Below are 26,250 nucleotides of genomic sequence, written 5' to 3' on the forward strand. Positions count from 1 at the left end.
TGGTGTCATCAATCCAATTTATTAATTAAGTCCTCAGTGAGGGGAGGAAGGGCCACAGCCTCCCACTGCAGACCTTTCCACCATCTTGATAGCTTCTGGTTTCTTCTGTCTCCTCTGCTCTGCCTTGGTTTCCCCACAGAAAGGGGATTTTCTGCTGTCCTCTGTGTCCTAAAACTAATACCTAAGGGAAATCTAGAAATCCCAGCTCCCCCAAGGAACAGCCACTGATAGAGTGGTCATAAGAATTAGGCCAAGCAGGGCAAACTGGAGCAGAGGGTAGAACAGATCAAAGTCCTTTAACACAAGGAGGAAACCAAACTGTGGAGGGGAAATAAATAGAGGGGCCCAGAGCAGCAGAGTCCAGGCTCCCTGGGGTGCAGTGACTGTAAGAACAATGGATGACTGGGAGCCCCGGCACATTGGCTCCAGGTATCCTGCCCCCTCAGCCACTGAGGAAGAGACGTTTGTAGGCCTTGTTCATCTGCTCCAAGAAGATGAAGGTGAGGACAGTGTGGGGACCCAGGCGGGCATAGTATGGTGTGAAGCCCTTCCATAGGCTGAAGAATCCCTCATAGCGAACAACCTTTATCAGCACATCCTAGACAGACAGACAGACACGCAGGGTAACAGAGCTAGGATGTGGACTTTGGGACCCTGTCCCCTACCCAGCTACTGTCATAACCCTCCCAGGGCATCTGATACTATGACTCAAGCCCCCAGCCCTGCTTTCTCACCAGCCCATTCTTGTATTCTGGCTTCCCATCAATCATTCTCATGTTCTGGATCCTGAAAGAAAGGAAGCAGAGATGGGGGATGTAACTCAGTGGTAGAGCACTTGTCTAGCATGCACGAGGCCCTGGGTTAAAACCCCAGTACTGTGGGGGTGGGGAGAGAGAGAGAGACAGAGGAGAGAAGCAAGGGCATAAGAGACAGAAAGGGGGGGCCTCCAACACCTATCCAAGCCAGGCCTGCACACTTACCGGGTCTTGACAATGTCCACGGGCATAGAGGCGGCAGTGGTAACAAGGCCACTGATCATACTGGCACAAAAGTGGCATAAGATATTGTCAGAGAAGTAGCCTGGAGAGTAAAGCAGGAGGTGATAGTCAGTTTGGAGCAATCTGGCCAGGCTGGGAGTTAAGGGCCTAGATTTGGTTCTTACCTGAGTCCAGTAAGAACTGCTTAGATTGGGAATAGGAGGCAAGCTGGGCAGCATTGACAACAACAGCCCGAGCCATGGTAGGAATACAACCCTGAAAGTGGGAGAGTGAACGAAGAGTCAGAAATACTAGGGACCAGAACCTACAAGCCCCAAGTCTCCAGAGACTTTCCTCACCCGCCACAGTGTGGGGACTCCCTCTTCCCGGGCAATTCGAATCAGGGCATTAAACACGTTTTTATAGCCACGACGTTGATCAGCCGGAAGCCTGGAGAAAGAGTAGGGAGAGCCCAAGATCAGGACAGTCCACACTGCCCACAGGAGCAAAAAATGGGAGCAAGAGTAAGTAAACATTCTGCTCTAGGTCTGGGTTTAAAAAACTGGTACTTTCATTCCAGATTCCAAGAATGGGACTTGAATTGGGTTCAGTCCTATAACTCACCGACCATCAGCAGTCATACGGATAAGAGCCACCTCAGCTGGTGTTCCCACAAAGGCACCAGTTGCACCTGCAGTCATGCCAATCAGGGCCTTCAGCAGAAAACCAGGGGGTGTACCATCAGCCCCAGTCAGGCGCTCAAAAAGCACGGTATAAATGCCGAGGCGAGTAGTGGTGTAGGTGGCCTGTCGCAGGAGACCAGCTGACAGACTGAGGAGCAAAGGGGTCAGCGCATCAGGAAAAGATTTAGACCTGCCAACCCATACCCTTCTCCCCAATCTGAGGCCAGTACCCAGTGTAAATGCCCTTCAACCCTTCTGCCTTCAGGATGCTGGTGAGAGCATGGAAGCTGGTTTTGTACTCTCTTGTTTTGGCCCCTTCTCCGCTCAGTTGCATCCGGTTCTTCACTAGGTCCAGGGGTTGAACAAAAACTGTAGCTCCCATCCTGGGGGAAGGCAGGAGTGTAATTAAGGGTCAGGAGTTCCAGATCTACTAATGCCTACTGGAGCCTGGTAGCAAGAAGTTACAAAGGTCAGGGCCTGTCATGTGAGTAAGGACTCAGGAGGCTGTTGGACATGTTGGGCATGTAAGAGCAATGTGTCTGGAAATTATAGGTGTCCAGCAGGAGCCATGCAATGAAAGTGGTCCAGGCAGCTCCATGGGAGTCAAGCAATGAGGGGACGAAATGCAGTTCGACCCAGGGAAGGGAGGAGGGGGACATCCATGATCTGGGACTCCAAGCAGTCCTTCAGGGAATCACTTAATGACCTGGAACCCCATTCAGCTAGACAGTGCCAAGCAGTAAGCTAGGAAACTCAGGTGGCTTGGCAAAGGTCGTGCAATGACCCCGCATGCAGTCCATTAGGGGTCCTGCAATGGGTGAAAAGATCTTGGCAGCCCATAAAAGACCTCACAAACCACTGGTGAGCACGCTGACCCCGTGGTGGCTCAGTTCACTGTAAAAGACCCAGAGAGAAACCGGGCCCAGTCCTTGCGCCCGTCCCTTCCTCCTCCTTTCCCATCCGTGGGGCCTGAGCTTACCCGGCCAGGCCCCCAAACAGGAACTTGACGGACTTAGGGGAGGTACGGGGCTTCCCGTCCATCCCGCCGGCCCCGGGGCTCGCCGTCGCCGCCATCACCACTGAATGGCCCTCAGCTCCGGTCCCGTGAGCGCGCGCGGCCCCGCTCGCGCCCAAGGTGACACCGAGCGCGCAACAGGGCGAGGGCGCGCGCACGCCCCTCTGGCTCTCAGGTCCAGCACCAGCACCAGCACCAGCTAAGCCGGCGCTGGCGCAGACGTTCAGCGCAAAGGCGGCCGGGAGTAAGGCGGAGATGAAGGGGGAGCTTGAGGGATGCGTGCGGGAAGGGGTGTGGCTGTTTTAGGAAACCAGATTATAGGCTCAGTTTTTACCGAATTAGAATCGCGGGAAACTGGAGAGGAATTTGTTTGGAAGTCTCGCGAGAGCGAGTCAGGCTAGCCAGAGTACGGAGGTCTCTCGCGATAGAGAAAGATTTCAGTGTCGGGGCGGAGGTGGGTGGTCACTCTCGCGAGACTTGCAGGTACGTCGGCGGCTGCCCGAGGGATGAGAGGTTTGTAAACAGGGCAACACAAGGGGGGATTACGGGCACTAAAAGGAACCGATTAGATCGTCTTCTAGGATTTGGTGTTCCCTGTATCTACTCAGGCATTCTTTCCATCCCTAACTTTTCCTTTAACTGGCCTTTTAGGACCGGAAGTCCTTCATCTTGAGCATCCAGTGTTGGAAGCGGCCTGACTTTCTTTACCGGAAGCCCTTTTCCGAGGGACAGGAAGAAGGCCCACCTGGCCGGAAGTCTCACCTCCTTGAGCTCCCCCGCCCTTCTAGAAGTGTTTCTGTCACCTGTGCTTACCTTTGGTCCCTTTATCCGTTTTATCTCTATACCAAAAAAGGATACATTTTGTGTCTTCCTTAACTCCACTAAACGAGTTGGATAGCTCACTCCCCGAGTCGGGGTTCTTTCCCTGGCGCCCCCATGTAGCTGAGAAGTGGGACCTGGGGGTGGTTGGACCCCTGGGATCCTAAAGGGGTCAGGAGGGCGCAGAAATACGCTCTGCCCCTTCTACAAGGACGCGACTTCCTCAACCTTTCTTCGCCCGCTGCCATGCACTCTGTGGCCTTCCCGCTTCCTGTGGTTGTGGCTACTGTGTTGTGGGGAGCGACCCCCATTCGGGGGCTCATTCGAGCGGTGAGTCCGAGGGTCGGGTGGGGGAAGGGCGCTGAGGGGACAGATTGCAGGCTGAGGAACATGGGCTTTTTTTGTCCACAGACTTCGGAGCACAATGCCAGCATGGACTTTGCAGACCTCCCAGCTCTGTTTGGGGCCACTCTGAGTCAGGAGGGACTCCAGGTGACTTTCTTTCCATTTTTCTATATTCCCATATCTTGTCCTGGGTGGGGGTTGAGGAACCATGCCCTGGGTGAAGCTGGAGGTAGGAAGAGTCAGGAACTAATTTCATGTATACATCTGGTGTGGAATCCAGAATCTGGAGGTTGAAGGCTGAGTGCCCATCCATGGAACTCCGAGCTTATGAGGGAGACTGAAAGTGGACTAAGATGAAAAACAGGAGGAAGTGGCACTTATCAATAGGACCTCTGGAGCCAGCTATTGGTTATATAGACATGGACAAGCTAATCATCTGAGGCTTAATTTATTTTAAGGTAAAATAGGATAATAGAAGTTACCCTAAGGGTACGGTGAGAAAGCAGTTCTGTGGTACTTCATGGCAACACTGCAAGAACTTACGCAATAGATATCAGTAGAGTTGTGTGAAATGCATAATTGGAAATTTGTAGGCAGGCAAATGTGTTATGTGTACATAAAGTTTAATTAGTGGGAAACTGGAAGGCCGAATTGAATTAGTTTGCAGAATGGGGTACAGGCTAGCCCATCTAAGAAAGGAAGAGGGGAAAATGAGATCTAGAAAAGAGATGTGATTTGTTTTAATTGCGTCTTTTGGAGGATAAAAAGATGTAGGCTTCTGGCTTGGGTGGGATGCTCAGACCCCAGGGATGAGAAGGAAGTGAGAGAGAACATGTAGCATGCCAGGGCCAATCTACTTGGGGGCTCTGTGGGAAGCAGAACCTAGGGAGAAGTCCAACTGTTTTTTGCTTCTGTGTCCCAGGGGTTCCTTGTGGAGGCTCACCCAGAAAATGCCTGCAGCCCCATTGCCCCACCACCCTCAGCCCCGGTCAACGGGTCAGTCTTTATTGCACTGCTTCGAAGATTCGACTGCAACTTTGACCTCAAGGTTGCTGAATGTGGAGTGGGAGCTGGGAAGCTGAGGGTAAAAAACAAGAGAGCCAGGAAAAATGGCAAGGTCCATGATGCTTTCTTATCTTCTGCCTTGTCTTCGTAGGTCCTAAATGCTCAGAAGGCTGGGTATGGTGCAGCTGTGGTACACAATGTGAATTCCAATGAACTTTTGAACATGGTGTGGAATAGTGGTAAGTTTGGAGAATGTGGAGAACTAAATTTTCAGTAGAACTCAGACTGAAGAGATAGTGGGAGGGCTGAAGGCTTAGGGAAAAGAAGCCAATCCTTTGGGTGGGATGGGGCAAAAGTACCAAATGCCAAGGCTCCCAAAGTATTTATTAGAGTGGAAGGTCGAGTTCCCAGTGTAACACCCTGATCCCTGCAGAGGAAATCCAGCAGCAGATATGGATCCCATCTGTGTTTATTGGGGAGAGGAGTGCCAAGTACCTGCGTGCCCTCTTTGTCTACGAGAAAGGGTAGGACATGTGCCTCCTTCCTTCAGCAGTTCCATGCCAACCTGGAGCCCAGTCCAGGTCTCACTGCCCCAACCACTCACCCTTAGGTCCTTTCTCCCCTGCCCATTCCTTTCCCCAATTTGGGTATAGTCAGAGCCAGTTTCCCAGTCTATCCTTTGTTCATTTGCTTTTCTTGCTTCTGAGACTGATCTTCCTTTCCTCAGGGCTCAGGTGCTTCTTGTTCCAGATAATAGCTTCCCCTTGGGCTATTACCTTATTCCTTTCACTGGGATTGTAGGACTGCTGGTTTTGGCCATGGGAGCACTAATGGTGAGTACCTCAGAACCTGATAGGAATAGCTGTTTTTTTGTTTTGTTTTTTAGTTGTAGGTGAACATAATACCTACCTATTTTTATATGGTGCTGAGGATCAAACCCAGTGCCTCCCATATGCTAGCAAGCTCTCTACCACTGAGCTACAACCCCAGCCCCGACTGTTCAGTTTGTTCCATTAGCCTGATCCATCCACTCCCCTTTCCCCCAGATAGTTCGTTGCATCCAGCACCGGAAAAGGCTCCAGCGGAATCGACTTACCAAAGAGCAACTGAAACAGATTCCTACCCATGACTATCAGAAGGGTGAGGATATAGGGGAGGGAAGGGCCTTGCCCATAGCTTACTTGGTTTCTGAAGGAGTTAGATACCAGTAGATAAGGGGTACAAAGATGGCAGTAAGAAGGAGTCAACCTGAGATGTTATCCTCTTTACTCCCAAATATGATGAAGACAGGAGAGGGAAGTAAGAGCATGAAATGGAAACCATAGAGGACTAAGGTGGAATAGGTGGAAACATGGAATGACACACCTTAACAAGTAAGAGGAAGTGAGGGCAGAAAATGTAAAGTGGTGAGGATTCAGTCAGAAGAAACTGGTAGGGTTGAGTATTAAGGCCTTAGAGCCCTCAGTGCCCATATAAGGCTATAGCAGAAGTCCTGCCCGTTTCTACTCCTCCCACTCCATCTCTCCACCCTCACATCACCTCCCCCTAAACCCACTTCCCTTCTCTGTGCTTGTCCCCTCCACCCAAAATCTTTCATGTTCTACCCTGGCCTTTATTCTGCTCAACTCTTCCACTGTCTGTAGAATCAGGGAACACTTTTTTGAAGGGCTTAGATCTACCACAGGCCTTCTAGAGTTCTTGTGAGCCCAGTTCAGAATGGCTTAGTTAAGGACTAGATTCCTTTTTCTACTTCAGGAGACCAGTATGATGTCTGTGCCATTTGCCTGGATGAATATGAAGATGGGGACAAGCTTCGGGTACTCCCCTGTGCCCATGGTAAGGCCCTCACTGCCTGTGTGCAAAGCCCCCACCACTACCACCAAGGCACTAGGTAGGGTACCTCAACTCATTCCTCTCCATAGCCTATCACAGCCGCTGTGTGGACCCCTGGCTCACTCAGACCCGCAAGACCTGCCCCATCTGCAAGCAGCCTGTTCATCGGGGTCCTGGGGACGAGGATGAGGAAGAGACTCAGCGGCATGAAGAAGGCGATGAGGAGGGGGAGCCAAGGGACCACCCTGCCTCAGAACGGACCCCACTCCTGGGTTCTAGCCCCACTCTTCCTACTTCTTTTGGCTCCCTAGCTCCAGCCCCCCTTGTTTTTCCTGGACCCTCAACAGATCCCCCACCTTCTCCTTCCTCCTCCTCTTCTTCCTCTGCCATACTTGTCTAATACTCCCCCAACACTTGGCATTTCTGGTGACCTATTTGCACAGGCCCTCTTCTTCCGGTCTTCTAAATTCTGATAAGGGAGACACCTAGGCTGGAAATGGCCCCATCCTTCTGAGGGGTTGTATATTTGGGAAGGTCAAAGGGGATTTGGGTCTTCACACGGGTTAATAAAATTGTTTTTGTGGACTAAGAAACGGGAAGGTCATTTTCACTCAGGTTAATCTTTTTTTTCCACCCTGAGGTGCTAGGGATTGAATCCAGGGCTTTGTGCTTGCTAGGTAAGCACTCTTATCACTGATCTACATCCACAGCCCCCACACAGGTTAATTTCTTATGCTTTTTTCTACTATAAAGGGACAGGGGAACATTGGAACAGACTAACCTGTAGTCATGGGGACAGCCCCAACAAGCATTTGCTGTGACTCAGAGAGAGGGAGCCCCACCTACAAAAGAGGATGACTCAACTAACTGGCCTTGCCTTGCCCTGCAGGCTTGGACCCATTCTCTGGTCTGAATGGCTTTATTCCATTATCTACCAATTCAACTAGCATTCACTTGAGGACCTAGGCCTGAAAATACCACTGTGGAGAAGGCAGGCCACCTGGACAGATACCTGAGGCAGGTAGAAAGGCCTGGACATGGGGGTATAAAGAGCAGAAAGCTGAAATACCTGGACTTAATAGTGCCTCAATCCTGTTCCCAACCCTGAGCAAGGTTCCAAGTAGACAGGTCACATTGCTTGTCCCCTCTTCTGATACCTAACCTCAAATCATACAGCATCTTGTTAGTAGAATCTTTTTTATTCAGAAAAAAAAACAAAACCAAAAAAAAAAAAAAAAGAACAAAAAATCCAAAACACAAAAAAAATGAGAAAAAAATTTTTCCAACCACACACAGGAGGAGTATGGGTAAGGGGGAGGTATCTTTCCATCCAGCCCCGGCCCCGGCCCCAGCCCCAGCCCGTGGTTTTGGCAGCAATAAGGGATATGGGGTAATGGCCCAAAAAATAAAAATGGTGTCTGTGTATGGGAAGGAGGGGGTGCAAAAGCTGTGGGGAGTGGTGAGGGAAGGGACAGAAGAGGTCAGTACTGGGCACGCCGCAGGTGGGAAGCCATTTCATAACATTTCTTGTTGATCAAACCACCGTGGACACCTTCTTTGCCCATCAGCAGGACTAGCGCTGGAGGAAAGAGAAAGGAGGCTAGGACCCAGGTGTCACAATTCCACCCCCTCTGCCAGCTGTTCAGCAGCTGTCCAGCCCTGGGGGCTGTAACCCAACCTCATCCCTCCCAACCCCCCCCCACACAGGCAGGCTGTCAGTCAACCTGAAACAATAGGGCTTTTCAAAGGAGAAAAATCAAGCTTAAAGGCTAGAGAGGAACAAACTAAAATTTAGGGGTCAAAGCTCAGACTCTAGACTCCTGTGTTCAGGCCAGAAGTGATTAAGGAAGAGCTGAAAAGATCAGAACTAAATGCTGGCTTAGGATCCAAACAATCTACCTACTCTAATAAAACGAGTTTCTACTTTAAAAAAAGCTCAAGGCAAGAAAGAACTAAAAAGGTAATATAGGGGCCAGTGGCAGTGGCATATGCCTGTGATCCCAGCAATTTGGGAGGCTGAGGCAGGAGGATTGCAAGTTTGAGGCCAGCCTGGGCAACTTAGCAACACTGTCTCAAAGTCAAGAGAACTTGGGATGCAACCGAGTGGTAAAGCACCCCAGGGTCCAATCCTCAGTACTGAAAGAAAGAAAAAAAAAAAAAAAAAGGCAATGCAGTTCAACTTCTTCATAAGATGAGGAACTGAGACAGAACTGGAACTAAAGGGACTATCCAGGCTTCTAGCAGATAGGGAGTAGAACACTGGTTGGACCCTCTTAAAAACAAAGTCACACAGAAAAAGTCCCCAAGATGAATGGAAAGAGGTACATTAGGTATATCTCAGATGTAGAAGAAGGATAAAATAGAGAAACTCACTCTTGGCAGTCATGGTGACAGTGACATTGAAGGTGGGGGCTCCACCGGTGCTCTTGGTACGAAGATCCATGGTAAATTCCCCATCCTGCAGCAGTGAGTCCCGGATCACAGAACATTTCTGGCCCCCAAGTGTCAGCCCATTCACGAAAAAACTTGACCGGTCTTTGCCAACCAGGACACCAACCTCAGCTGGCTAGAAGAGGAATCGAGCACCCATGAAGATAATGCACCAAGTTCTTCACTTTGTTCTCTAGAAACCTACCTCCTCCTACTGCTTTGGGAGCTATATCTTGGTCAATGAAATCAGAAATTCAGTACTGTGGAAAGTTGTTTCAGAAAAAGAGCATGATCCTCAAACCCTCTAAATGGGACCAGGGATGAAGGGATAACATATTCCTCTTAAGAAGCAGATCTCAGTGTTTTCATATGGAAAGTAAATTCAGGAAATATAAGGGGGCCAAAAGCCAGTAAGGAAAGTGGGGAACCTTTGGATGCTCAGAACTCTCCTTCAGGAAAAGCAGAAGCGGAGAGGGGAAGGGAAGGGGCGGGCAAAGCAAGAGAAAGCAACTTTGCCCTTATTTGGTCAAAGGTTCTGCAGATGTTAGGAACCCGGACGCCTGGGTCTCCAAATAACCTAAGAGTTTAGATCCAGGTATCTATGTCTCAAGATGAGGAAACAGACCCTGGGGGCTTTCCAGGAAGTAGGAAAAGTTTTGAAGGGGGTGGTTAAACAGAATTGGCAAGCTCAATTCTCGGGTCTAGATACCCCAGGGAACCTTTCTCCTCCTCCCCCTTAAACCCCAAACCCCTATATCCGGTCCCCTCCCGCCCGGAAATCCCCTTCCCCCCCTTTCGAACTTCCGCTACCCCTCCCCACTTCCGGGCAGTGTGGCCAAGATGTAGTGATGGTGGAAACAGCAGTAGTCATCCCTTATTGCTTGACTTATACCACCTCAGAACTTCTCATAAAGTTCCCCTGCCATAGGCCCCGCCGGATGGCGGGAAGGGAGGGCGAGGGGACTTCCGGGATTGGCCTCATAGGAAGGTTGAGGCCAACATGCCGAATTGGGGGTGTGTGTGGCGGCCTCGCCCTCTCTAACGGGATTGGGAGGGGCAAGGAACCCACGGAGGACAAGCATGGGCCCAAGGCCATGCGCCGAGTCTCCCACCCGCATAATGGGAAACAATGGTGAAGGAGACATGAGTTCACAGCCTCAAAAAGTCAGGGGGGCTCCAAGTCCCGTCTCAATCACAATCCCCAGTTAAAATTGCAGCGCGTGCCCGCCCCGCCCTATAAGAGGCGGAAGTGGGCCGCCGCACCGGGCGGCGCGCCCCTCCCCGCCCTGTGTGCCCCGGATGTAACGCCCCGTCGCATAAAACGGGGCGCCGAACGGGAGGGATGGGCACCGCCGCCAGGGGCGTAGGACTGGGGGGCACTGAGGGACCTGCTCACGTGCAGCCGCCATTCGCGCCGCTTCCAGGGAAGGCACCCGGTCACGGCTTTTCGCTGCTCTTCCTAGACCGCGCCCGCCCCCACCCAAGTCCCTTCCTCAGGATCCAAGGCCAGTCAGTGCCCCGAACCGCGCAAGCCTCGCAGTACCGTAATGTTGACGAAGGTTTTCCCGGGGACAGCGGCCCAGACGGAGGGCGAGTCCTTGTAGCCCACGATGGCCGCGTCCTGACAGGTCCCGTCCGCCATGAGGTTGTCGATGTAGGCGTTCCACCCGGCCATGGCGCTGCTGCTGGGACTGCTCTCGGCGATGCTGCTGGGGCCGCGGGCTGGGCTCGGGCTGCCTCGGACTGGCGGGCGGGGGAAGGCGGAGAGCTCGGGGCACGCGCTACCGTCCGGACCGCGGCTCTGCTAGCTGTGCAGCAGCCCTCGCACCGCCACTTCCTGCTCCTCCCCCCCCTCTGGATTTTTATTTGCAAAGGGCGGTAGGGGCGGGGCCTGCTCCCCATTCTCTCCCTCCCCCCGTCTGCCCAGATACCGAACTTTGCAAATGCAATTTTAAAAATCCCTCCCCCTATTGCAAAATTTGCAGAGTTCGATGGAAAGCTATGAAAATGGCCGGGGGTGGGGGGTGGCGGGGGAAAGGATAAGATTAGGTCTTGCCCCAGTCGGCATTGAATACAAACCAGACTTTGGTATAGGGGAAAGGGGTGAGCCAGAGAACGTAAAAGAGAAAGGAAGAAGATTTAGCAAAATGCAAATTGAGCAAATTAAAGAGAGTTCGGGGAACCCCCGGGGTTAAACAGAACGACTCCTCCTTCCCCCACCTCCGCCGGAGGGAAGGAACGGCGGGCGGCGGCGGCGCGTGCGCCCGCGCCTGCGCCGGGGCAGGGAGGAATGGCGCGTGGGGCGGTTGGGGCTGACGGCCGGCTGCGCGGGCGCTCTCCGGGCCAGACGGATAGGGACCTTCTTGGGAAGGAAGGCGGGCGGGCCGGGTACGTGTCTCCCGCCAGGCGGAAGGGGCGGGAGCGTAGGCGTGCGCGCTGCCACCTCTCCACTCTTAATATTACTTATTTAAGCAATGCGAGCTAGAAGGAATTTGACAAAATACCAGGCCGTTTTCAGAAGGGCTAAAGGTGGCCACCTGGGGCACTTGTCCCCAGCACAGATTGGTCTCATTCGAGAGCATCCCACTCCAGGGGATTATCCCTTCCCTGGATCGGCTCAGCCCAGGGCCTCGCCCCAAGTCCCAGCCCTGCCCGTCCCTGAGCCAGCGGTTCAGGTCACTGGCCATGCCCCTTGGTCTGTCTCTGCCTAGGTCACTGAGTGCGGGTGCCCGCGGGACCAGACGGTAGGGACTAATTTTTCGAAGCGGAAGAATACTAAAGTTCCAAGGTTGGCAACTTTTTTCAATAAGACGAGAATCCCTTCTACTTGAGGCTTATTGGGTTATTCTTTTACAATAAAACTTATGCCAAAAAGTACTTGTGTGCGATCAGTTGCTCGCCGCCAAACGTGAAGGAGATGCTGATGGCTTCGGCGACTTAGCCCATCCAAACCCTCGCTGCTGAGGGGCTTGGCCGCTTCCGGTCCCTTGGGGAGGGGCGCCGAGGATACTCGGCGCGCCTCCGGAGGGGGACAAGGGTCCGTTTCTCTCTGGTCTTTCAGGGCGGACTGCGGTCCCCTAGCATCCATCTCGAATCTCTGGATTCTGACGACCCCCGAACTTGTGTTCCTCGACAGCCGCGTGGCTGAGTCACTGACGGGATCGCGCGGGGCCGCGCTCCGGCACGTGGCGGCCCTCCCCGCCCGCCATCTCCTGAACTCTGACCCGCGCACCTTCCACCCCAGGGTGGAAAAATCCTGGAGGGAGTGGCCCGAGATAAGCGGGGAGGGACAAGATGGGAGATGGGGGGTAGGTAAGGTTCCTGGGGTGGGGGCGGGGAGGCTGACCCCGCGGGGCAGGCAGGGCAGGGAGGAGAGCTCGGGAGAGGGCTGCCGAAGTGAGTCACCCGGCCCCAGCCGATCGGGCGCCGGCGGGTGTGGCCTCTCACTTGGAGCGAGGCGCCCAGTGATTCGCGCCCGCCGACCAGCCCGGGCTGCTGGAAAACTTGGGGCAGACCCCACATTCCCCCGATACCCGGCAAGGCGGAGTTACCAAGTGCAGAAACTAACTTCCTGCAGTGCTGCAAGCAGTCAGTAGGACCGGCCCCAGGCGTCCAGATGCTTACAAAGAGCCATCCCCTTCTCCCGTTCATTCATTTCTTTCACTCCTGATTTAACACCATTCATTGATGGGCAGGGGCCGCGCGTTGAAGCACTCATAGTCTATATGAAAAGGGGTTCCTGACCGAAAAGATCCGCAGTGGACAACAAATGCTGTCCCAGCACTATCAGTCGGGCGCTGGGCCAGCTCTCAGGGCCAGTCTAAATTCGTCTACCGGCCTCCTTCCTTAACCCCCCCGCCCCCCCCCCGCCTTCGCTGGCCAGGAGAGAGTTAGGATGGGGTGGCGCCTTAAGAGGACCCTAAAAGGTGAGGCGTTCTCGCCTTGTGGGTGAGTGGGGGGTTTCCACTTAAGACCTTGCCCACCATCTCCAGTCCCTTCCCCCTGCTGTGGGCGGAGTCCTGCTGATGAGCTGAGCTCCTGTGAATGTCAATCCTGCAGCCCCTCGTCCAGGCCCCCTCCCCAGCCCTGCAGGGTTCAGGTTACCCCTGGCCTTTCCTAAAGGGCACTAGTTCCTCTTTAACCTTTGCAAAAGGGGAATATAATCCTGGGGATGAGAGAGACCCCCCAGTCTGAATCCCCTCCTTTGCACCTCTCAAGGGGTGGAATTAAAAATAGGAACTTTATTGGGGGACACAGAGAACGGGAAGGGTAGTCATTAATCTTTGGGAAGGGGGCAGGTCCCGAGGGCCAAAGGCTGCTTTAGGCAGTAGTGGGCACTTGGCTGCCAGCCCAGTGTGGAGGAGGGAGGATGGAGTGAGAGAGGCGGGGCTGGCTGGGGGACAGGGTGGCAGGGGATAAATGCCCAGCCTGAGAGGGGGTGAGCTGACACTGTCCCAGCTGCCATCTAACTTGGAGCTCCATCCAAAGCCCCAGGGAAGACATCCCAGGTCTGGTGAAACTTACAGCTCCAGGGTGTGGAGATGCGGGTGGTTCCCCTTTAGAGAAGTGGGGGAAATTTCATCTCTTTTTCTCTTGGGACTGGGGAGAGCTTGAAAGAGAGTGGTGGGGCTAGAGTAAGCAGTATGCACAAACACTGGAGTACCCAAGGATATGGAGAAAGGAAGCTGTAAAGAGAGTAGGGATGAATAGAGAAGCGTGGTTAAGAGTTGGAGCCTGGTAGAGAATTTGGGGCCTGCCAGGATTTAGGAGCAGAAAAATAAGAATAATAGAGGAAAACTCCAGTTTCACTAGGAACAGATTACTTGAGAAGAAGAAGGAAGGAGAGGCGCAAGTGCAGCTTTGGGGGGAGGTGGGGGCTCAGGGAGTGGTGCAATCTGAGGAGTTACAAGGCAGAGAGGCCCCTGAATTCTTAGGATAGGAAGGTGCAATAGGAGCTGTTCTGAGTGGGGGAGGGGGCTGTGCCTGTCTCTCTGGTCTGTGACCTTTTTATGGGGTATTTTTAGCTCCAGCACCTGCCTTCTTGGGGTGGGGAAGACTCTTAAAGGGCAAGGGATTTCTGGTTCCCCAAGGGATCAACTGTCCACACTCACCTCTTGTTGTGCAGCCATGGCCATGCAGAAAATCTTTGCCCGGGAAATCCTGGACTCCAGGGGTAACCCCACGGTGGAGGTGGACCTGTACACTGCCAAGGGTAACACAGGCCCATCGAATTGATTTGCTTCTGAAGATTCCAACCGCATGTGCCCTTTGTCCCCCAGCTCCATACTACAACCTGTTCTTTCTCTGAGGTCCCCCTCCCCAGACTTTTCCCCAGGCCCTCTTTTTCCAACTTGGCCCTGGAGCTGGGAGAAGAGGGAGTCTCTCACAATGTCTCCTCTCCCTGGACTCAGGGAGGAGAACTCAGCCCTTTGTGGTGGGTGAGAGGGTGGGTGGAACTCTGTGATCTTCCAATCCCTCTTGCCTCAGGTCGATTCCGAGCAGCTGTGCCCAGCGGAGCTTCCACAGGTATCTATGAAGCTCTGGAACTGAGAGATGGAGACAAATCACGATATCTAGGGAAAGGTAAGCTAAGGCCTACGCAAGAACCTGTGTGGGTGTTTTCAGGACATGGGCACACAGGGATAGAGGACTGGAACCCAAAATCCTTAAGAAGATGGGGTACATGGGAAGCGCTCTGGTTGACTTAGAAATCTGAACCTCCTTCTTCGGCCCTTTAGGAGTACTAAAGGCTGTGGAGCACATCAATAAGACTCTGGGCCCTGCTCTGCTGGAAAAGGCAAGTTTTGAAGCCAGCTCCCCCTTCCCTCCCGTCTGTGCTCCTGAGCCTCACCCAGGCAGTTCCTCTCCCCCAAATATTTTCATTTGTCCTTCCTTCTGCACATACACTGACTCCTGAAAAATCTGACCTCTGTCCTCTCCTCCTCAAACCTGTCTTTCCAGAAATTAAGTGTTGTGGATCAAGAAAAAGTTGACAAATTTATGATTGAGCTGGATGGGACTGAGAATAAGTGTGAGTGAAAGGCCAGAGGTGGGGAAGGAATGGGGTGTGAGATGGGTAGACAGACCCCAGAGGCTGAGGTCTGGCTTGGGCTCTTTCTGCATCCCATATTCTGGGGTACACCAGAGCTGGATGGCTTTTTTATTCATTCCACAGGCATTTCCTGAGGTCTGTCCTCTGCCAAGCCTGGGCTGGTTGTGGACAGATGCGAAGCTGACACATCCCCCTGGGGTGGGGACTCTCAGAGCTCCTTCAGGCTACTGGGGAGAGATCTGTTAACAAACTTTAAATGCTCAGTGGTTTGGAGCTTTAGATTCTCTCTGGGGTGACCAAAGGGGATGTTCAAGGAAATAATGCCAAACCCTGCAGGGAAAGCTCTCATCCTTCTTTCCCACTTTCTTCCTTTCAGCCAAATTTGGGGCCAATGCCATCCTGGGCGTGTCCTTGGCCGTGTGTAAGGCTGGAGCAGCCGAGAAGGGCGTCCCGCTTTACCGACACATCGCAGATCTTGCAGGGAACCCTGACCTCGTACTCCCAGTGCCTGTGAGTGTGGTAGCTACTGCCAAATCCCAGGTTGTCAGTACTGCCCCCACCCAAGGAGGGGTACTTAAGCAGCCTTTGGAAAATCTACCTTTCGGATCCTGCTCCAAAGAAGTGGTTTCCTGAAATCCAAACTCCTCAGCTGCGCTAACGCTCTAGCCCCTCCTTTCCCACAATCCAAACATTCCCTAAGCCCCTCTGCTTCCTTTCCTGGCTGTGTAACCTGGTTCCTTCACATTCCAATCCCAGGCTCCATAACTCTGACCTCATTTTACCCTTGCTCCTCCAGCCCCCATTAGATAGAGAGCTTCTTCATGGCAAGGAACTTGGCATTTTCTTTGTATCTCTCAAGTCCTTATTAAACCAATGCCCTCTTAATGGAAACCCTTTGAATTTAATCTCAATAATAATGTTACCATTTACTGTTACTTATTAGGAAGATTGTGTAAGTATATGGACTCCAGAGAGGAACTGCTGGGTTCTAAACCTGGCCTTGCATATTTATTAGTTGTGTGATTTTAGGCAAATTATTTAACCTCTCTATGCCTCAGTTTCCTCCTCTATAAAGTGGAAAGTAATAGTAGTACTCAGCTAATAGAGGTGTTTTGAGAATTCATGTAAATTAGGTTTTGAGTTAATTTATGTAAAGCTCTTAGAACAGTGCCATGAAAGTTTCAGCTATTTAGCCAACTACTCAGGAGACTGAGGTAGGAGGATCAAAAGTTTGGGGCCAGTTTGGTCAACATAGTGAGACTCTGTCTCAAAAATAAAAATAGCTGGGGATGTAGCTCAGTGATAGAGCATTTGTCTAGCATGTGCAAGGCCCAGTTTCAGTCCCAAGAGGGGTGAAATAAAGAGTGTTCACTCTTATATACCAGAAACACACTAAGAATTTTATATTCAGTTTCTCTAATTTTTAGCAAAAGATCCTACAGGGCCAGGCATGGTGACATACACCTATAATCCCTGCTACACGGGTGGCTGAGGCAGGAGGATCATCAGGGCCTGGTCAGTTTAGTAAGACATCGTCTCTGAAATAAAAAGGGCTGGGGATGTGGCTCATTGGTGGAGCACTTGCCTAATATGCACTAGGCCTTGGGTTCAATCCCCAATAATACCAAAAAAGAAAAAAAAATATCCTATAGGGAAATTAGTGTTATCCCCATTTTTTAGAAAGGAGGGGGAACAGCTCTGATGCCGGGCATGGTGGCACAGGCCTATAATCCCAAGGGCTTGGGAGACTGAGGCAGGAGGATCAGGATTTCAAAGCCAGCTTTAGCTAAAGCGAGGTGCTAAGCAACTCTGTCTCTAAATAAAATACAACATGCGGCTGGGGTTGTGGCTCAGTGGTCGAGTGCCCCTGAGTTCAATCCCCAGTACCAAAAAAAAAAAAGGCTCTGAGGAGGAAAATTACTCATTTTAGACCATTCAGCTAGTAAGTTGGGAAGCCAGTGTTCAGTCTTGTGTACCCAGCCCAGCTTGATCCCTCATGCCCCAGGTCTGAGTACCCTCTCCACATCTCAGGCCTTCAATGTGATCAATGGGGGCTCCCATGCTGGAAACAAGCTGGCCATGCAGGAGTTCATGATTCTGCCTGTGGGAGCCAGTTCCTTCAAGGAAGCCATGCGCATTGGTGCCGAAGTCTACCACCACCTCAAGGGGGTCATCAAGTCCAAGTATGGGAAAGATGCCACCAATGTGGGGGACGAGGGCGGCTTCGCACCCAACATCCTGGAGAACAATGAGGGTAGGAGCTGAGCACCCTGGGGTACAAAACCCCTGGATTCCTGGGGAAGGGGAGGAAAGGGTTCAGAGACAAAGGGCACTGGAATCTCAGTTCTTCTCTTGCTCCCCTCCCAGCCCTGGAGCTGCTGAAGACAGCCATTCAGGCAGCTGGTTATCCAGACAAGGTGGTGATTGGCATGGATGTGGCGGCATCTGAATTCTATCGCAATGGGAAGTATGACCTTGACTTCAAGTCACCTGATGATCCTGCCCGGCACATCACAGGGGAGAAGCTTGGAGAACTTTACAAGAGCTTCATCAAAAACTATCCTGGTGAGCCAGGCGCCGTGTGCATCCCTGTAATCCTGGCTACTTGGGAGGTTGAGGCAAGAGGATTGAATGCTTAAGGCTAGGGCAACCCCTGTTGGGTCCTGTGGGAACTCAGTCTCTTTTCTTCTCACTTGAATAGATCCTATTCTTATGCTCAAAAAGGAAAAAAAAAAAACAAAACAAGTTCAAGGGCAATTTAGCAAGACCCTGTCCCAAAATTTTAAAAACTATAAAAGACTGAGGATGTATCTCAGTGGAATTCAAGGTGTTCCCATGGTCTGCCCAAGTCCCCTGCAATTGTCTAATGCACTGATATTAGTGCCCTGCTTTGCCATGACTCAGGTCCTTCCAATCCTCAGCCCCAGGTCAGTCCCAATCTAGATTCTGTTATCTGTCATCTTCCCATGAGGTGCATTCTGACTAACTCTGACTGCCCTCTACCCTCACTAGTGGTCTCCATTGAGGACCCCTTTGACCAGGATGACTGGGCCACATGGACCTCATTCCTCTCGGGGGTGAACATCCAGATCGTGGGGGATGACCTGACGGTCACCAACCCCAAGAGGATTGCCCAGGCCGTTGAGAAGAAGGCCTGCAACTGCCTACTGCTGAAGGTCAACCAGATCGGCTCAGTGACTGAATCCATCCAGGCGTAAGTGCCTCCTGACTCTGGGGCTCACCATGGCCACCCTCTGCCCTAGCTCGGCCCACTCTATCAAGTCTTGACCATTAATCCAAGTCTACCTTTCCCTAGCACCTGACCCACCCACACCATTTTCTTTTTCTTTTATTTTTGTGGTACTGGTGATGGAACCCAGGGCCTTGCACATGCTAGGCAAGTGCTCTACCACTGAGCTACATCCTCGCCTCACCTATACCTTCTTTTTAATTTTATTCTGGGGATTGAACTCAGGAATGCTTAACCATTGAGCGACAAATCCAGCCCTTTTAATTTTTTATTTTGAGGCCGGCTTGAACTTGTGATCCTCCTGCCTCAACTTCCTGGGCCACTAGAATTACAGGCGTGTGCCATTACCCACCCAGCTTCACCCATATCTTCTTGTCTTCAAGGCTTTAACTAACAGTTGGCTTGACCCACTTTACTGCTCTGGCCCTGCCTTGTTCTTCCTCCCCAGCCTATCCATTCTTGTCTCCAAAGTTCTGTTCTCTCTAGGAGCATCTCAGGAGCCCTAGTCAAGACCAGAAATCTCTTCTCTCCTACTTCCCAAAGAACTTAGTCGCTGTCTTCTCTGCAACATGCCCACTACCAAAAGCAGAAGGGAAAAGCCCTACATAGCCCCTAGCTTTCCCACTGAGGAGGTCACACAAGACCTCACTAAATATCCTCCTCTATTCAGCTGCAAACTGGCTCAGTCTAACGGCTGGGGGGTAATGGTGAGCCACCGCTCTGGGGAGACTGAAGACACATTCATTGCTGATCTCGTGGTGGGCCTCTGCACAGGACAGGTACTCAGGATTTGACCAAGTGTTCTTGGGGTTCTCTGCCTGCCCCTGAATTGCATGCTACCATAGGCTGTTCCCTTGGGGCCAAGCTTAACCTCTCCAACCTCACCCAACCTTCCAAATCCTACTTGCTATCCCAGATCAAGACTGGTGCCCCTTGCCGCTCAGAACGTCTGGCCAAATACAACCAACTCATGAGGTACAGCTGGGACAGTGGCCTGGACATTGGGGAGCTGGGGTCTACTAGGTGGGAAGGTGGCAGCTCTGACTTTTGTGTTATAGGATTGAGGAGGCTCTTGGGGACAAAGCTGTCTTTGCTGGACGAAAGTTCCGTAATCCAAAGGCCAAGTGAGAAGCTGGAGGCCCAAGGAACCCACTGGACAGACCCAGGCCTCCAAGCCCTTTCCCATGAAATAAACACTGGTGCCAAAGTAGATCATAGTGTGTGTGTTTGTGGGAGGGAAAAAGGAGACGCTTTGAGCTGGGAAAGACAGAAGGTGGACAGGTTGGGGGAGGGAAGGGAAGCAGAGAACAGATGTGTAACCTGCTAAGACAGGAGGAAGTGAGGCCCTCCAGAGGAAGCTGGGTGGATCTAGAACAGAGAAGTTCACACTTTGGAAGGAAGCTGGGGAAAGCCAGTCCCGTATGTGAAATGCAGCTCAAGAGGTGCTGATGTAGCAAGGAATCAGCTCTAGTGAATCTGCTCTAGAGCAGCACTGAAGGTCCTGCCACCACTGTGAGGGGGCAGCTGGGGTAGGCCTGTCACTGAGCTGCATTAAATGGCCTGAGATTATACTGTGGAGAAAAGGCCACAGCCATACTGCTTTGTGAGGATGAGTGGTAATGAGAGCAGCTGCTACTTCAGGGCTTACAAGGCTATGGAAGCACATGCTTGTAATCTCAAGCTTCTTGGGAGGCTGAGGCAGGAGGATTGCAAGTTCAAGGCTAGCCTTGGCAGCTTAGCAAGACCCTGTCTTAAAATAAAATAAAAAAGGCTGGAGGAATCACTTAGTGATAGAGCACCCCTGAGTTCAATCCCAAGTATGAAAAAATAAAATTTTGGAAGTATTCTCGGTAATTATATCAATTTACGTAATCCTGCCAGACAGTTATCATATTACCCCATTTTTATGGGTGAGGAAAATGAGGCACATAAAGTTAAAAAAAAAAATCCCTTACCCAAAATTGCAGAGTTAACAGTTGGCAGGCCATTTGGCTCCAGCAATCGTGCTCTCAACAATAGTGCCAATAGTTGGCCACCTTTGACTTTCACCAATAGAAACTGTATCCTGTGTACTGAAATTGTTTCTCCTCTTCTTTGCAGTAGCTCTAGGACCTACTTTTTTATGTATAAACAAACCAGGACATTGGGTCAAAAAGTGTTTATTGAATGTAAAGTAACCCCAGCCCCATGGGGAAGGAAGTTCCAAGAAGAACAAAGAATAATACAGATTAAATACCCACCTACACATTCACACTCTTCTTTCACACAAACACACACACCACATACATATCCAAGCTCCAACAGTGACACATCGAACACCTGCTTCCCCCCAGCCTGAGTGACAGCTGGCAGGAGGCGGTTAGGAGGTGGGGCTCCAGGATGGGTCCTAATAGCAGCAGCCTTGTCCCTCCCTGCCTCCTGTCCTGCCCAGAGGTCAAAGGGTGCTGGGTGGGGAGCCTAGGAGGTAGTTGGCAACTCTTCCCCACTCTGCCGCAGACGCTTCTTGGCTCGGATCTCATTCATGGCCTCTTCAATGGAGCGTGTGTCCCTCTTGTTGGCCACAGGCACTGGGGGAGGACGGGAAGGTGGACAGAACATCAGCCTCCACTCCCCTCCCATCCTGTGCTCTGCTCCCCAGGTTTCCCCTAGCCCCACTATGGCTCACCACAGCCATAGGCCTTGTTGGCTTGTAGCATGTGGGCCGCATCCTTGGCTGCTCCTTTGCCAATGAGGTGGCTGTACTTGTCCTTGTAGTCACTGGCAGGGCTCACCACTGCAGGTCCCTGTTGGGCTGCCTCTTCCTCCTGCTGCTGAGCCAGCTCCTAGGGGCACAAAGGTGGGGCACTGGTGCTCGGTGCTCAGGAGGCTGACCCTGACCCTGACCCCTTCCAGGTGAGGCTAATGGGCTGCAGGGCTGCAGGGCTTCAGGCTAATGGACTGCAGCTGCCAGGCACAGCTCACCTTCAGCTTCCGTTTCTCTTCTGCCTTCTGGGGGTCCCACTCCTCTCCATGACGGTAGGAGTCCAGCTCTTCATCTGAGGGTGCAAACTCCTGGGAAGAAGAGAATAATGGAGTCAGGAGTCCATACAGTGTTTAATCTCATGCCTCTCCCCCAGGTATCAGGGGAACAGGCTGAAAAGGGAAGAGATGAGAGTGAGAAGCTCAGGCCTTTTACCTTTTTGAAGATCATGACATAGCGACAGTCATTGTCTTCCCCAAAGGAGAAGGATGTCAGGCCAGCCACTTCCACTACATCATGTCTGGGAAGGGATGGCACAAGACAAAGACTGTTGAGTCATAAGGGAGCTTAGTGTTCTCCTCTGGAGGGATCCCCCTTGACCCTCATGCTCCCCGTTTCCTGCCTCCCACAAACCAGTCACACTCACAGGATGCTCCTCTCTATCTTGTTCATAGGCTCAAACTTTTTCTTGATCTGCCCACTGTCTTGGATGAAATCTGACACCTCTTTCTCCATCTTGGGAGAAGGAAAGGGAAGAAGATATGAGAGATGGATCCACCCAAATATCCCTTTCCCCAGTTGGGCCAGTGGCCTTTCATTGCCTCCCCACACCTTCCCCAGCCTTCATGCCACTGGCTTTTAGGCTTGAGACTTTTTTTTTTTTTTTAATGGTGCTGGGGATTGAACCCCTGATCTTGTGCATGCGAGGAAAGCACTCTACCAACTAAGCTATATCCCCAACCCATCTTGAGACATTTTCAATGTAACTGAGCCCTCAACTTTTTAACTCTAACTTATTTGAAATCCTTCTAGAGGCTGCCTTTGATCTCTCCAGTTGTTCTCACCCTTTTACGAAACTCCACTTTCTGTTGTTTCTCTTGCTCTTGTAGTTTCTTCAGGCGGGCAGCCTGCTCTGGGGGTGAGAAATGGCAGCATGAGGCCAGGGCTAGAAGCATGGGTGGGGAGTGTGTCAGGCTTCAAAGAAAGTCTAGCGTCCAGTGGGAGGTGGATTATTGTTTATTCACCAAGCATTTACTGATGTTTATTATATACCTGGCACTGTGCAAAGGCCCTGGGGTACCAAGACGATTCAAACACAATTTTGTCCTTTAAGAGCTCACAGTTTAGTAGATCTGACAGAGACCAGAATCATGTTTAATCTCATTTACCAACCTTACTGGAAAACTAATGAACATTTGTTTAATGCCCACAATGTAAGGCACCTGGGGAGGCAAGGTGACTAAGCCCCTGGCCTCTGATTTTATTATCTCATTGTCTCATGGGAAAGGAGAAATGATTTAACTTTCTATATTTTGTAAGTACTCTCCACTTCCCACTTTTACAGACAGGACAAGGCTGAAATGCTCATCTAACACTCTTCTCCTTTGAGGATATAGGTGTTCAAGGTATAACTGGAACAGAACTTCCACCCTGGAGTCTTATTAAACTCTCCTCCCTTTCCTCAGATCCTGCCTTTACATCAGATCCCCTGTGCCCCGGAGGAGTGGGGACTTGCGTGTGCGCACAGTGCTGGGATCAAACCTAGGGTCTATAGCACACTAAACATGAACTCTACCACTAAGTGACATCCCCAGCCCCAAGGGGGTTACCTTCCTAACCTGGGCCCTTATTCTTCTCTTCCCCCATGATGTGATTTTATTGCCTCTTGAGATTTGAACACATATCCCTTCTTCCTTCTGCTCTTCAGCCTGAAATATCATACCCTCACCTCTCGCCGTTTCAAATCCTTAAGGTCCATTTCTTCCACAGGATATGAATTCCCTCCTCCAGCTGCAACAAACCTTTTTCCATTCTTCTAATCATTCCGTGCCTTTGCACCTGTTGTTCCGTATGCTTGGAATACTTTTCCTCCTCTTGCAAACATTGATATCCACCATGAGTCAGAGGTACTTCTTCTACCAAGCATATTTGGTTCAGATACTCACTACAGCATAAACTGAAAACTAACATACTATAACTTATTATTTGCTTGCCTTTCCTCCCAGACTATGAGCTCCTGGAGGGCAGGGACCCTGTTAATCTTCTGTCTAGTTATCTTCCAGGCCCCACACCTAACAGCCTCGAAGCTCTCATCCCTCTGACCTTATTGGTCATCAGTAACCATCCTATCTTGGTTACTGCTTTTTTTTTCTATCTGGTTTTCCAGGCTTCTCTACATCTGGGGAAGTGGTATAAGATTATAGTTAATAACATAGGTTTAATCTCTGCAAAAATGTAAGGATGCACACTAAAGAGAAGCCTCATGAATATAAAGAGTATGGAAAGCCTTAGGTGGCCCTCATCTTTTCAAAGCCACGTAAGAATGCACATTGGATAAATGCCCTCTGAATGTATATAATATTCAAAAGCTTTTAGTTATCAGTTTTTGTAGAATATGTAAGAGCACACACAAGAAATTCAATAACTATATAAAAAATATGGGGGAAACCCCTCGCTAATTCTTTTTTTGGTACTGAGGATTGAACCCAGGGATGCTTAACCATTGAGCCACATCCCCAGCCCTTTTTAAAAAAGATTTTTAAATATATATATTTTTAAATATATACATATACACACACATACAGTATGTTATATATAAATATACATAATATATATATTTTAGTTGTAGATGGACAAAGTATCTTTATTTATTATTTTATGTGGTACTGAGGATCAAACCGGTGCCTCACATGTGTGAGCAAGTGCTCCACCACTGAGCCATAACCCCAGCACCCCCAGCCTTTTTAAAAAATATTTTCTTTAGAGACAGGGTCTCCCTGAGTTGCTAAGTGCCTCACTAATCTGCTGAGGCGGCCTTTGAACTAGAATTCCTCCTGCTTCAGCCTCCTGAATTGTTGTGATTCAGGCGAGCAACCCTGCGCAGGGCCCTGCTGATTGTTATTATTTTTTTTTTTGTTCTGGGGATTGAACTCAGGGGGCACTCGACCATTGAGCCACATCCCCAGCCCTATTTCTATTTTATTTAGAGACAGAGTCTCTCTGAGTTGCTTAGCTCCTTGCTTTTGCTGAGGCTGGCTTTGAACTCCTGATCCTTCTGTATCAGCTTCCTGAGCCGCTTGTGCTGCAGCTTGTTAGACTGCTAATTCATTTTTAATGCTCCAGAAAATTCACTACACAGAATACTACACATTATATAAAATACAACACGTCATATAGAATAGTCTTTTGTCAATATCTCAGACTTAAAAGGGATCCATAGATAATGCATATAAAAAATTTAAATAATAAAAGACCAGAGGTTAAAAGTCATACCTGGGCTTGAAACTCTGTAACTTACTAATCACGTGATCTCAGGCAAGTGACTGAACTGAATTTTCCTAGTGTATCAACTGCTGTTAGTGATCATCCAGTCATCCTGAGCATTAAATAATTCCAATTCCTCCTTCCCTATGTGCTCCTTGCCTTTGAGAGCTTTCAAATACACTTATTCTCTGTTAACACTCTACTCTTACCTCATTTACTGAATCTATTCTTCAAACCTTGGCTGCAGACAAGGTTAGGACCGCCAAATATAAATATATATTTTTTTCTCAAATACATATAAAAATATATTTTTTTTTCAAAGCACTTATTCAATGCATTATTAAAGTTCTTTGTGACCATTTCAATTAAATGAGCGTCTCAGACGGAACTGCGCGCTCCTTGAGGAACACCCCTAGTAGGCGTTCAGTAAATAAGGGGCAATATTTAGATATAGGGGACCTTGGAGCACTTTGGAGGCGTTCTGCTTGCCCTGCGTCCTTGGGGCAGACGGGGATCTGGTGGCTAGGACCAAGCTCGTTCAGTCAGGACCCCCAGGGTTGGAGGTGGTGTCCTCTCCAAGGCGGGCTTTCCGCTAGGCTACTTAACAAGCTGCAGCACAAGCAACCCTGGGGAGGCCTCTACTAACCCGCAGGGCCGCGCCCTAGGCTGGCTGCCGAACTCGAGGCCGCGTGCTGGGAAGCTACTCGGAAAGCACAGGCGGGGAGACTACGGCCAATCGGACCCACCGGGGCATTCTTATCCCTCCAATCAACATCACGATCCCCCTGGGCAGCTCGGGAACTTAACGCTGCAGTTGGGAAAAGGATTATTGGACAGACAGAAGGTACTGGGTTAAAATAAGGAGGAGGAGCATAGGGACGCAAAGGACCTAGCAGCCAATGGGAGGTGCTGAGGATGGGGTGGGTCAAGAAGATCCAACAACATTCAGGAGGTAGAGCTTTAAGTTGAGATAGCTAATAGCAGTGAAAGGATTGTAGATGAACATGTCCTGAACCCAATCAGAATAGATTTGGAGGTGGGTGGGGTCGGGAAACGCAGCACGCCATCCCCCAATCGAAAAAGGAACGAATGAGGAAGGATTGGAGGCGTTCTGCCAATCAGAACTCGCCAGCAGCGGACAGGCGGGCGTATTGGCCAATTGGAAACAAGGACTGAGGAAGGCCAGGGCAAAGAAAAGGAGGCAGGAGGCTGGAGCCAGGTTTTAGGTAGCCAATCATCATCCGCTAAGGACAGCGGGCGGGCCGGCAGCCCTTTTAGGGACTCTGAGGGTCTCAGAAGGGGCCTGTGAGGGGTCTTGCGGGGTTCAGGAGGCGGCATCGTCCAAATAAGGAAGACTGCAGTCCCGAGAACCGAGCGAAGAAAGGCGGTTGTGAATTTGGGATCCTCACCTCGGGCCTTGCGCCGAGTCTCCTGGTCACCGAGGCTGGGTGGCTTCTCCATAGAGCTCAGGATGGAGCCCAGTAGGTCCGCCATCTTGGGAGTGACTGAGAGGGGGCGGTGCGTCTTAAAGGGAAGGGCGAAATGCCTTTAAGGCCGGAAACACGTCGGAGGCGAAAAAAGTACGCGCCCGCTCCGCTGGTGCGCTGATCAGAGGCTT

The 26,250-nt window shown here is 50.8% G+C and overlaps 5 protein-coding genes across 12 annotated transcripts; 2 read left to right on the plus strand and 3 right to left on the minus strand.

Annotated features, from left to right (window-relative positions):
- On the minus strand, positions 1-2,839 carry Slc25a11 (solute carrier family 25 member 11). Its single transcript, XM_027922639.2, has 8 exons — positions 2,640-2,839; positions 1,891-2,043; positions 1,602-1,808; positions 1,337-1,427; positions 1,163-1,253; positions 981-1,080; positions 735-786; positions 1-598 (listed from the first exon to the last, which is right to left on the minus strand). Exons 1-8 carry the CDS (start codon positions 2,732-2,734, stop codon positions 443-445), a joined length of 945 nt encoding a protein of 314 aa, XP_027778440.1. The 5' UTR covers positions 2,735-2,839; the 3' UTR covers positions 1-442.
- An 8-nt stretch (positions 2,840-2,847) lies between these two features.
- Positions 2,848-7,270, plus strand: Rnf167 (ring finger protein 167). Of its 4 annotated transcripts, none has more exons than XM_027922636.2 (10): positions 2,848-2,919; positions 3,327-3,824; positions 3,906-3,986; positions 4,762-4,887; positions 4,996-5,083; positions 5,278-5,368; positions 5,572-5,677; positions 5,891-5,984; positions 6,600-6,680; positions 6,767-7,270. In XM_027922636.2, exons 2-10 carry the CDS (start codon positions 3,741-3,743, stop codon positions 7,075-7,077), a joined length of 1,062 nt encoding a protein of 353 aa, XP_027778437.1. In that variant the 5' UTR covers positions 2,848-2,919; positions 3,327-3,740; the 3' UTR covers positions 7,078-7,270. The 4 variants fall into 4 exon arrangements, with proteins under 4 accessions (XP_027778437.1, XP_027778435.1, XP_027778436.1 ...); XM_027922634.2 differs by lacking the exon at positions 2,848-2,919 and adding an exon at positions 3,006-3,188; XM_027922635.2 differs by lacking the exon at positions 2,848-2,919 and adding an exon at positions 3,006-3,158.
- A 587-nt stretch (positions 7,271-7,857) lies between these two features.
- Pfn1 (profilin 1) lies at positions 7,858-10,945 on the minus strand. Its single transcript, XM_027922640.2, has 3 exons — positions 10,651-10,945; positions 9,051-9,243; positions 7,858-8,256 (listed from the first exon to the last, which is right to left on the minus strand). Exons 1-3 carry the CDS (start codon positions 10,780-10,782, stop codon positions 8,159-8,161), a joined length of 423 nt encoding a protein of 140 aa, XP_027778441.1. The 5' UTR covers positions 10,783-10,945; the 3' UTR covers positions 7,858-8,158.
- A 1,385-nt stretch (positions 10,946-12,330) lies between these two features.
- On the plus strand, positions 12,331-19,619 carry Eno3 (enolase 3). Of its 4 annotated transcripts, none has more exons than XM_027922632.3 (12): positions 12,331-12,415; positions 14,233-14,319; positions 14,595-14,690; positions 14,846-14,904; positions 15,069-15,138; positions 15,536-15,669; positions 17,191-17,413; positions 17,527-17,724; positions 18,172-18,373; positions 19,080-19,188; positions 19,326-19,384; positions 19,468-19,619. In XM_027922632.3, exons 1-12 carry the CDS (start codon positions 12,409-12,411, stop codon positions 19,535-19,537), a joined length of 1,314 nt encoding a protein of 437 aa, XP_027778433.1. In that variant the 5' UTR covers positions 12,331-12,408; the 3' UTR covers positions 19,538-19,619. The 4 variants fall into 4 exon arrangements, with proteins under 4 accessions (XP_027778433.1, XP_027778434.1, XP_071459238.1 ...); XM_071603137.1 differs by having other exon boundaries at positions 12,401-12,419; XM_071603136.1 differs by lacking the exon at positions 12,331-12,415 and adding an exon at positions 13,544-13,615.
- A 933-nt stretch (positions 19,620-20,552) lies between these two features.
- Positions 20,553-26,244, minus strand: Spag7 (sperm associated antigen 7). Of its 2 annotated transcripts, none has more exons than XM_027922670.3 (7): positions 26,042-26,244; positions 22,214-22,281; positions 21,796-21,884; positions 21,585-21,669; positions 21,371-21,460; positions 21,075-21,231; positions 20,553-20,976 (listed from the first exon to the last, which is right to left on the minus strand). In XM_027922670.3, exons 1-7 carry the CDS (start codon positions 26,124-26,126, stop codon positions 20,867-20,869), a joined length of 684 nt encoding a protein of 227 aa, XP_027778471.1. In that variant the 5' UTR covers positions 26,127-26,244; the 3' UTR covers positions 20,553-20,866. The 2 variants fall into 2 exon arrangements, with proteins under 2 accessions (XP_027778471.1, XP_071459437.1); XM_071603336.1 differs by lacking the exon at positions 26,042-26,244 and adding an exon at positions 23,171-23,309.
- Positions 26,245-26,250: the final 6 nt, after the last annotated feature.

Source organism: Marmota flaviventris, chromosome 17 (assembly GCF_047511675.1).
Source record: "Marmota flaviventris isolate mMarFla1 chromosome 17, mMarFla1.hap1, whole genome shotgun sequence".
In the NCBI taxonomy this organism is placed as follows: Eukaryota; Metazoa; Chordata; class Mammalia; order Rodentia; family Sciuridae; genus Marmota; species Marmota flaviventris.